The sequence below is a fragment of the Sylvia atricapilla genome, chromosome 3 (assembly GCF_009819655.1).
Source record: "Sylvia atricapilla isolate bSylAtr1 chromosome 3, bSylAtr1.pri, whole genome shotgun sequence".
In the NCBI taxonomy this organism is placed as follows: domain Eukaryota; kingdom Metazoa; phylum Chordata; class Aves; order Passeriformes; family Sylviidae; genus Sylvia; species Sylvia atricapilla.
Window position 1 is genome coordinate 26125480 of NC_089142.1, and position 11004 is coordinate 26136483.

The 11004-nt window shown below is 35.9% G+C and overlaps 1 protein-coding gene across 1 annotated transcript in view; it reads left to right on the plus strand.

Moving 5' to 3' along the window:
* Positions 1-511: 511 nt before the first annotated feature.
* PHF3 (PHD finger protein 3) overlaps positions 512-11004 on the plus strand; it is a 42179-nt gene continuing 31686 nt past the window's right edge. The window contains 3 exon segments of the mRNA XM_066314979.1: positions 512-625; positions 628-774; positions 10055-10216. Of these exon segments, the coding sequence (XP_066171076.1) occupies positions 532-625; positions 628-774; positions 10055-10216 (403 nt within the window). The 5' untranslated portion in view covers positions 512-531.

Sequence of the window (11004 nt, forward strand, 5' to 3'; positions counted from 1 at the left end):
CTCAGTAGTCCGTATTTGTAGTATGACAGGCTCTGGAACCTTCTCAGCTCCATTGATGTTAGTGGAAGCTGACCTCACATTTTTACATTTAAAAAGAAGAAAGAGTCATGCTCACAGTGATGCTATCTCCAGGTTCACTTGTTCTTGATATCCTCTTCCTGTGATGTCCTACCCCTTGGATTGGTTAAGGTTTAAACAAAAACAAATTTTAGAAAGGACTTGTTTATTTACTTTGGTTATTATACACACTCTGTAGAAGTGTCAGCACTCAGATGTTAATAGAGGAGATTAGCATGGAATTTCTTTTTAAAATAATTAGGGAATTGATTTTTAGTTATGCAGTGGCCGATACTAAGCCATAAGCAGTTTTTAATTTATTTTTTATAATACTGAAATACCTTAAGCATTCTTTATGAAACACAACAGCCAAAAAATTTGCTGGTGTCCTTAGGTGTTTTACAATTTGTAGCTTATTTTCTTATGGTATTTTTCTTGTCTTTCTATAGGGCTGAAAGACACACAGGAGTCTTCATGGATATAGTTGATACATTTAACCATTTAATTCCTACTGAACACTTAGATGATGCCTTATTTCTAGAATCCAACCTGGAGAATGAAGTCTGTGAGGATTTAGTACAAGTCAAAATGTCTTAGAGGATTCGCTGAAGAACATGCTCAGCGATAAGGATCCTATGCTAGGATCTGCAAGTGCCCAGTTCTGTTTGCCTGTTTTGGATAGCAATGACCCCAATTTCCAGATGCCTTGTTCTACAGGTAAATTTTACAATTTTTTAAGATTACAATTTGAAGTACAGTTTCACCAACCCTTTTTCATAATATAGAAATAATAAGTTGGGATTTCTGTCACCTTACTGCCCTTTTTTCAATGCACTTCATACATGCTTGGCATGTAAACTATGTGCAGGTCTTTTTAATTTTGTAGTGTAACAATAGAGAAAAGCTCTTTATGTGGATCAGAAATAGCCTAGACTTTGTCTGTTAATTACTCTCAAAAAAAGTCAAAATTTGTTTAGTGTAGGACTGTGCCTGATCACTGAAGTCACTGGTTGGCTTAAAAAAATACTGTGTTTCTGGATTAGCAGTAGGAGCAGGAGAGTTCTGACCTCAGGGTTATTCTGTTAGTGCTAGGCCTTCTGGTACTGAGCTGATTCTGGATTCTGGGTGTTTTGCTTTGGTTGGCTTCAAGACCTTGGAATGATAATAACATTTTTTTTTACTGTTTGGAATACCTGATTTGGAAACAATTTAGAACAAACTTTTAAATAAAAACAATCTCAGAATTTATTGAGAAATTTTAGAAGGTTAAAAAAAAAAGAGATTAAAATTATTAATGTTTATGAAGAGTTGAAATAATTACACTGAATTTGATGCAAGAGACAAAGTATGTCTATTGCTCTGTTCTTAGTAGTGCTCTTTATTTGACTGGAAGTTTAAAACCCATAATTTTTTAGCTTCATTATTGAGAAGCGTTGTAGATTAAGGCAGTTACGTGATTATATCCATGTTTAATTTTTTTGAGTAAGTTTTAGATACTGTTTCTGAAAATCTTTATAATTTCCTTATATAATATATATTTTACTGTTGCTACAGACTAATTTCACCTTCACTAATTAGATGGTATTACATCATGGAAAAACTGTAAATCAAAGATTATATTGATTAAAAGCAATGGAAAAGTGAGCTATCAACCAAAACAGATATTTGGCGTTTTTTTCCTACTTCAGAAGAACATTTTGAGGCCGTCCTTAATGCTTTGTTACTCTTGCAATAGTAAGTTACTTTGTAACCTGCAACAAAATCAATCCCTCTCAATATGCATAAGACCTTCTAAGGTGCCCAACTAAACCAAATTCCACTTCACTTGGAAATTCTTTTGTTACCTACATCCTGTGCATCCTCCAGTAAACTTGTAGTGCATTTAAAAAATTTTATAATTAACTCCTAGGTTACAGCTGGATATTTTGAAGGTATGGAGAAACTTTTCAGGTGCTTCCTGGCATGTATGTCTCCTGAAAGTGATCAGTAGTGCAATAATCATACTATTAATACTTAAATATCACAATTAAATTTAAGATCCTTAAAAAATAAGTGAGCTAATGCATTTACTTAGGGGGTACTATTTCAGGCAGTCTGAAGGCTAGGAGATTCAAAGCTGATTTTATTTATGCTGAAGTTTATGAATTTAATGTTTTGTTTTTAAATCTGAAAGCACCAGTAGAGCCACATTCCAGTAAAGAAATTAAAATGTGTAATTTGGAATAATGTATAGTGTCCGAAAGAACATGAAATGTTCTTGTTGTTGCTTGTCCTTTGTATGTCTTGGTAAAAACTGTCCTTATTCTGACATGGTAGGACTGCAGTATGTGCTTACAATTTATAGTTAAGAATAATGAGTATCAGTTTGAGGTACAGTTTCTTTGCTTGTCTTTTTTCCTTGAAAATTCATATAGTTTGTGATTTATTTGATTGTCTAACACTGTTGGTGATCTAACACTGCTAATGTAGTCTGCTTGGGAAGAATGGGGTTATTCAAGATGGTAGTACCCATTTATATGAATTAAGCCGTGCAAAAGCTATTTTTACAGTTTAGGTGGAAGCTCATCTGTACATCAGCTTCAGTTTGTCTAAAAAGCAACAAAGCATAATTCTCCTGACAACATTTGCTTTAATATATTCTGTATTTTGCATAACCCTGTGCCCTAGACTATTAACAGTTTAGGAGAAGGACCAAGTACTCATGGAAATTACTTCACAGGACCAGCAAAGGACAGATTTATCATATTTGATGCTTCTTGAACAACTGGATGTATTCTGTTTTGTAGAACTTCCAAAGTGGTGCAGATTTCATGCTTCATCTTATTTGGTTGCTGTGAGCAAGCTGAGGAGATAAAGGTAGTAATAGTAAGCTGAGAAACGGTTTGCAGCTAAAATGGTAATCAGTCTTCTAGATAAAATAGAGTAGGCAGGAGGCATGGCTTCACTAATACTTTTTTGAAAGCGATTTGAGCTGAGTTCAGGAGTAGAAAATCTATGCATGTACATGATACTGTCTTATATGCCTTCAACTTAACTGTGTGTGAAATTTCTTTATCTGAACATGAGTATATGAGAAGGGCTTGATTCAGGGCCTACTTCTTACCCCATCCTGGTTTCTAAGATGTGACAATCTGCTTTATTTTGGAGATTATGTATTTTGGTTTTCAGAACCCCCCTTCTCTCTTGCTCTTAAGTTGGTTTGGAGTGTGAATTTGTTTCCTGCTCTTTTTCTTATTGCTGGACATCATGGACATCAGCTTTTGTTGGGAGTTTTTTACTGGCCTGATCCAAAGTTGATACTCTCAAACGTGTTTTGCTGAGCTTTAGGGCTTATATTGCGCATCATTCATCAAGAGCTAAGCTTTCAGTTAATACTAAGCTCTTGTTATGGGTGAATTACCTGTTACCTGACTATATGTGATGGATACTGGTGGCAATTGATTGTGTCCTTTAGACAGTTCAAGTGCATGCCTGTTAAGAAGCTCACAGAGACATATATGCAGAAAATGCAGGTTTTGTAAGTTTGAATTATAACTACATCTCTTGGGGAGAGTAGTAGCATAGAATGATGTGGTTTGCAAGGGACCTCTAAAGGTCATCTGGTCCAGCCCCTCTGCAGTGGACACTTTCAGCTAGATCAGGTTGCTCAGAGCCCTGTTCAGCCTCACCTTGAGGGTTTCCAGGGACAGACATCTAGCACCTCTCTGGGCAACTCGTTCCAGTGTTTCACCACTCTCATAATAAAAAAGATCTTCCTTAGATCCAATCTGAAGCTACCCTCTTTTAGTTTAAAACTATTACCCTTGTCCTGTTGCTACAGGCTGTACAAAAAAAAAAGTCTGTTCACATTTTTCTTATAAGTCCCTTCTAGGTATTAAAAGGCTGCAATGAGGTGGCCATCTATTCTCCAGGCCAAACAACCTCAACTCTCCTAGCCTTTTTTCAAAGGACAGATGCTCCAGCTTTCCACTAATTTTTGTGGCCTCCTCTGGACTCACTTCACCAAGTCCATGCCTTTCTTGTACTTGAGTGTCTCGGTCAGCTGTGCTGCTATATGACAAATAGAAGGACTATGACAATGTTTGTTGCCTATCTACTGATAGGCAGAACTGTATCAGTACCATTAAGGCAGTCTCATGTTTATCTCCTGGCCTGAATCCAGATTGTGCTGGATTTAGATAGTTTCTTTAGTTAGATGACACTGTGGGTCAAACAAGACAGAGCAGACCAAACTTGCTGAGCTTGCTCTGTAATTACCACTGAGTAACAGAGTGGAGTTATCTTTTTAGCTTTGATTGAATATTACATATTTAGAGAAGAGAACAAGATTCTTTGTGGGTGATCCTGGTCATGGCTTTGAGCAGAAGTAACCTAACTCTTTATGACTCTTGTAACTCTCACAAGCTGGATAGGGTAGAGGTCAAATTATGCTGAAATCCTTTTAGAATGTGTTTGCTGAACTGTAAGATGTAGGTTAGGTTGCTGTTTTATGGAGCCTAGACTGAGGAGAATGCTGGTCTTACAGCACAGTCAAGAATTTCTGTTCTCTCGTGTGAATCAGGGTCCAAACTATCCACATCTTACTCCTGCAGCTCATAGGAGCTTAGCAGTTATGGAGGGCTCTTCCTGTCCTGAAGGAGGTATAAGCAGAAAGACCTTCTGTCCATAGTAAAAATCGATGTAACTGCTCTCCTTGCCAACTGGCTTCTCCTTCCTCAAGAATTTGACAAAATGAAACTTGGAGAAGTAAATGAAATCCAAATTCTTAAAGCACTCAGAAGTGTCCCAAATCATGTTTTAGGTGCCTCTCTGCTTCTTTCTTCAGTTTGATGAGGTGGCTGTTCTTACAAGCTGGTATGACCAATGTAGAAAAGTATATTGTGTAGAATGGCTCTTGGCCGTCTTAATGTTTGAGTGGTGTGAGTGAGTGTGGAGGCATGCTTTTGGGGTTGTGTTGATTTTTTTTACCTTATGAGCAATTAATTGATAAGAAATGGAAACACTGAAGTTTAGAATATGGCAACTCTTTAGGAGCAACACACATTTCAACCTTGAATGGTACCCTAGTGATAGGTTTCTGGTTTGTTCTGGTTTGCTGGAAGACATGCTGGAATCTTATTCACCTGTGAGCATAGCAGGTGATACTGGTTGCATGCCAATGAGCTAAATAACACCATTTGTACTAACTCTGTAGCTTTTCAGAATGTCATTTACTGGGGTATTTTATTTGTTATATTTATAATACAGGAAATGAAATTTTAATTGCATATCATCTGGAGACATTTCTAGATTTTATATTAAAATCAAGCTTTAAACTAATTTAGTTTATGGGTATGTTTATTGAATCAGGTACTTACCATAAATGATGAAGAAGTCTGATGCTGTAAAAATGTACAAAATATGTTAGAGACATGTTTTTAATTGCCTTTTTTTTCCTGTCTCTCAGGATTGCTGCTGGGAAAGTGTTTCTCTCAAGTGTACTCTGCCTTTTCTAGTTTTAGCCTGTGTTTTCATGAGTATTGTTAGAAGCAGCATGGCCACTGCTAAAATTATGATCACTACTGAATCTTAGAAGCCAAACCAATTTTTCTGACTGCAAATACTCTTTTCTTTAGCTGGTGTGATCTCTGGCTGTGTTAGGCATTTCAGGCTCTTTTCACTAAAGCCAAATGTACATGTATTTCTCCTTCTACATTTAAAGTAATTTTGAATGTAACTTCGAGATTCCAAAATTTGGTCTACAGTTGTTTCTCTCTCACTTTTCTTACCTCTTCATGGCCTTCCTTCTTCAGTCTGTCCATATGAACAGCTACATAGTGTTTTATGACCAAGGTTGTAACTTTTCTGTATAAAATTATGGTTACTGTATTGGTATTGAGAACCTGGATAAATTATTATGTTGCACCTTTTTCTGTGTGTAGGTGGCAAACTACCTGTATTTCCCAGCTTAGGTCCTTCTGTAAGTATTTAGTTATTCATGCCTTTGGAGCAGTTTCATGGGTGGAGAGAGGTTGGATCTGTACTAAGGTTTGCAAAGCAGTGTTAGATTAGCTCTTTAAATAGTAAAAACATGAAGAGTCCCTTCTTATAAAATTAATTAGTTTACATTAAGTGCTTAGTTTGGGTGTGGTGTTTTTACTTTCTTGTTAAAATTTGTGTTTTTCTGCTCCTCATTTCCAGTTGTGTCACTAAAGAACCACAATTCAGTAGGCTTGTGATGTAGCTCCATTTTCTTGATAAAATGCATATGCAGTCCTCTGTCAAGATACATGCTGTATTAAGTTTATTAATCCTAGTGATTTTCATATGTCTTTAGAATAAAGACAGTAAAATTATCTCTTTACAACGCAGACTTTAATGGAGAATGGGAGCAAATGTTCAGTTAATGTTTCATGCTACTTACTGTGACTCTATTCTTGAACTGAGCAGCCCAAGGTACTTTCAAGCAAATTCTCAGTTCAATGGGTTACAGACAAACTTTTATAAAACAGTTCAGAGTTTGATGTTTCCTTATGTAAGTTATGTCATCAGTCACATAATTTTTCTTGAAAATACATCATGTTATACAGAAAGTACTTTTAATCTTGTTTCTTGAACATATGTATCACAAATGTCAATAGGAGGAAGGTTTTTCATAGAAAGTATACAATCCTTGTTGACAACCTTGAGATTTACTGACAAAGTATTGCTCTCTATGTTTTGTTGCTTCACTGGAATTGATTAGTTCTTCTGAAGGCTTACCTAGATGTGTTATTGCTTTGGACTGAAACGTTCTTTTCATTGAAGCATAGGTTAAATCTTTATGTGTTATTCTCATATAACTATAAATTTTTAAATGTTCAAATGTTCAGATTATTTCCATATAATCTGTCGTGCTTATATGGAGTCTGCTGTGAATTTGCGCATTCCTGCCATTAGTGTGATTCGGCTGGACATGGCATTTTATAGCAGTGCAAAGCAGCAACAGCAGTGATGTTCTGTTTGGTGTGGTTACCTAAGTGAAAGGATCCAGGGCTAATATCTACAGAGAAGAAATTTATTTCTACATTTGATATTTACCTTGGTCAATGTGTCACAAAAACTGAGTATTTCTGTCTTAGTTGTGGCTGAAAATATCAAGGAAAGTCTTATGTTAATAAAAAATAAGGATTTATAAATGTCATACTTTTTGATGATGTATTTAGAAATGTGTTCTCCTCCTTACCTTTTCTTTCACCAGAAAGTAAGACTTGTTTTCTTCAGTTTTACATTTCTAAAGAATTAAAAAATGGTCGGCTTTGTTATAGCATAGCGAAAACATTGCTTCAGTTTTGCAAGCAGACTGTTTTTTAACTGTATGTTGTTCTATTATGGTACAACATATATAAAAATGAAGTCAGTGGTACAGTGCAGCAGTTTGGAAATTTAGATAGCAAGGGAAACTCAAAATAGAAGATTCAGTGGTTGAATGAGCAGTGACTCTTACTTTCTTATTTGGCAATCTGTTCAGTCCGTAGGCTGCTATACTATAACTCTTCCTATTCAGATAAGTTTTTTCTTTGTTTATTCCTTTCCCCCCCCTATTTTATTTTTCTAATTTCTGTACTTTTTGCTGAGATAATATTTAGATATTGTTACTAAGATTATCTCTTTATGTTCTTGCTGATTTTCCTTTTGTTGGTTACCTTTCCTAGGATTGTTTGTTTACCTCTACTTCTCCTTGATAGTTTACTTTCCTAGGCTTTGTATCTATTGCTGTTTCCTGTCACTTTTTCTCTTTCCAGCAGGGGTCTGTGTGGAATGCTCCTCATCAGGGGCCTCATGAGGCTGTCTTTACTAGATGATTTGTAGTTCAGCTGAAATTAGCAAGATTCTGTGCTTCAATTTCTCTGTAAAAATTAAAGCTACAGCACAGAGTCTTGTAAGTATGAAAATACTTTAGTATTTCAAACTGTCTATCAATAATGGACTAAATGTGTCTCTTTTGTTATTAATAAAGGAGAATTTATAAATTCCTTAACTTGAGCAAAAACATTGTAAAGCCCAAGACTAATGTCAGCCCTTTATTGTGCTCCAGAGTTGTTTCAGAAGCTGTCCTAGTAGTTTTATTTTTCATATTGTCTTCAATAGCTTAGTAGTTTAGTTCTACACAGAAGGAACAGAAGTGAAAGGAGTCTCTTGTCACAGTCTGTTCCCAAAAGCCACTTTCGTGTTTTGCAGGGGCACTATGAAAACACAAATACCAAAGTGCAGGGCTGCTGGGAGGATTCTTTGAGAATGTGAGAATGGGCAGCTGGAATTAGGGTGAGGGTCTGTCTCATACAGGTTTCCATCTTAGACAATGGCCAATATTAGATATTTGCTGGGAAAATAATGTCTAATAGGGCAGTTACAATGTAATTTTTTTGCCACTGTGTCCCAGTATGTAACTTATACCAAATAAGTGATTAAGGAACACTCTTGAGTGGATAAGACCAACTTTATCAGCCTCATGCGCCTTGTGTGTGATATCTGTATGTTTGTAACCACACCAGATGTAAAGGTGGCTCTGGGATTGGAGAGGTGGAATGGGACAGTAATTTCCACAAACACTTTTCCTTGGAACTGATGGGTACAATGCAGTAGCTAAAAATCATGGTTAAAATAAATGGATGACCATAAATTGTTAGCTTAAGCAACTCCTAGCTTCAGCTCCTGGCAGCCGTCTGATTACGAGGTTCAGATGCTGATTACCTGATGCCATGATCAGCTTTCCTTAAGAGGCCGATAAAAACACTTTCTATATTTGAATTTCTAACATGTTGCTATGGTTACTTTATTTTTTTAATTCTTCATGGCAGATGATTGGTAGATTGATAGACTTGGTTATCATCAGTCTTTGGCTTCAGCAGTGTTTACAGCTTCCAATTTTTATTTAAAAGTATGCCTATTGCTGTAGTGCCTTCACAAGGACATAGGGGTTTTTAAGTTGCAATAATATCAGACTTGAGAAGGATCAGGAGTTGACAGATTTTCTGAGCTGGTCTAAAATTCTGACAATTTCTAATTTAACTTCTTGCTTTTTTGACTTTCGGATCGATGTGTTAATTTATGTCATTTTAAGTGAGCAATTTTTGAGACATTTTTAAATATCTTACACGTATCATGTGAGTTTATTTTAAAAATGCTTCGAAGTTGGTGTCTTTAATAGCGAAATACAGACAAACTTGATTGTTTGGAGTCTCTGTTATACTTGTTAGACCTTCGCCTATGTATTCATAAGGTTACTTGGGTGTTTGGCTTGATCTCACAAATTTGCCATCCCATGGGGCCCAGGATTCATTAATCACACACAGGATCTTTAAATAGGGGAGGCTACCACTGCAAGAACCAAACGTAGAGCAAGTGAGGAGAATGGCTGGTGCAGTGACCTGACTGCCTCTTAGGAACCTGTTTTCAGGAGCAACCTCTGGGATCTTTCTCAGGTTAGTGGAGTTTAGGAGTTCACTAAAGACGATGTTCCCTGTCTTTCCTGAGAGTTTTAAGTGCTTGCTGCACTTAAAGCTCTTCCAAAAGCCATTACAGATGCAGTTTTGTGATAAGGGTGGGGCTGTGAGTTTTCAAATGGTATCCTGTGAGAAAAACTGTGAGTTTTATATTCTTCTCTTCTGGATCAGCTCTTTCTGCTCTTTACCTTTCTTCACTTTTTGTTAGGTGGGAAGAAACAATGAGGGGCAGCTGATCCTCTAAGACTGGGGACCTTCCTGTGGCAAAAAACCCAATAAAAATGCTACAAAAAAGTAATGAGGACTATCTACAGAAGTTTTAAGCTATGGGTGATAGTTTTTTACATTGAAAGTGCCTCACATGGAAATTTTCTGTCCTTCATTTCTTCATTTTTGCCTCTTTTGTTTGGTTTTAGATGTCCGATTTATTTATTTTTTAATGTCTCTTATGCTGTCTTGCTGAGCATTATAGCTGCAATGCTTTTTGATAATTTAAGTTTTAGGCTCTTTCTTCTTTGTTTTTTTTTTTCCAGTTATTGGTCTTGATGATACTATGGATGAAGAAGGAGTTAAAGAGAGTGGTAATGACACCATTGATGATGATGAGCTTGCTTTACCTAATAGAAATTTGAGAAGCCGTGCTGAAGAAGCATCAGTCACATCACCGAGGAAATCACCACGTTTAATGGCACAAGGTGATCATAGATTGTGTTTGCACATTTGAAGTAAATCAAATCTTTAAAATCCCAGCCCCAACATTCATGAATTTAACTTGGTTGTGTGAATTCCAATATAGAAGTTTATTTTTCATACACTGTGGCTAGAAACTGGCATCCATAGAGTATGAGTCAATTAGAATTCCTCTTTAATAAGTATTAGTGTCTTCCATATGGCTTATGGTCATTCAACTAAGTTTTGAGATTTTCGATCCTTTTGTCTTCATAAAATCAATAATGTGGTTCTTCAACAAAAGCATGATGGAGTTGCAAAGCAACACTGGAATATTAGGTTAACGTCTCTATTTACAATTAAAGTTTTGATTCTATTTTTATTTTCATATTCTCTTTTTATTTTAAATTGGGTTGTAGTAATGACAGTCAGTCTAATCAAAATAGACGTAGTATTTTATTAAAATATTTAAATTCTTTGTGTTAGCTAATTTATTATAGTTACAGGTTTTCTAACTTGAACTGGAGTTATTTAATGCTCTGCTTTTTTCCCCTATAGAGCAGGTTGAGTTAAAAAGATAAAATTACTTAATATGGAGATCATATTTATGTAAGAGCCTGTGGTACAAAGCTGGTGATTATGCTGTTTAGAAAGGTACTGGAATGGTTGTTTAGAAAATATAAAAGTTGTCATCAGGTGAGAATATGTCTGGATCTCAGATTATAGACTGTTTTCTAAAAGATTTTTAAACTTCAGTTATATTTCTAACCACAATGTGAAAAACGAGTTCCACTCTCTTTTAAGAATTCATAAG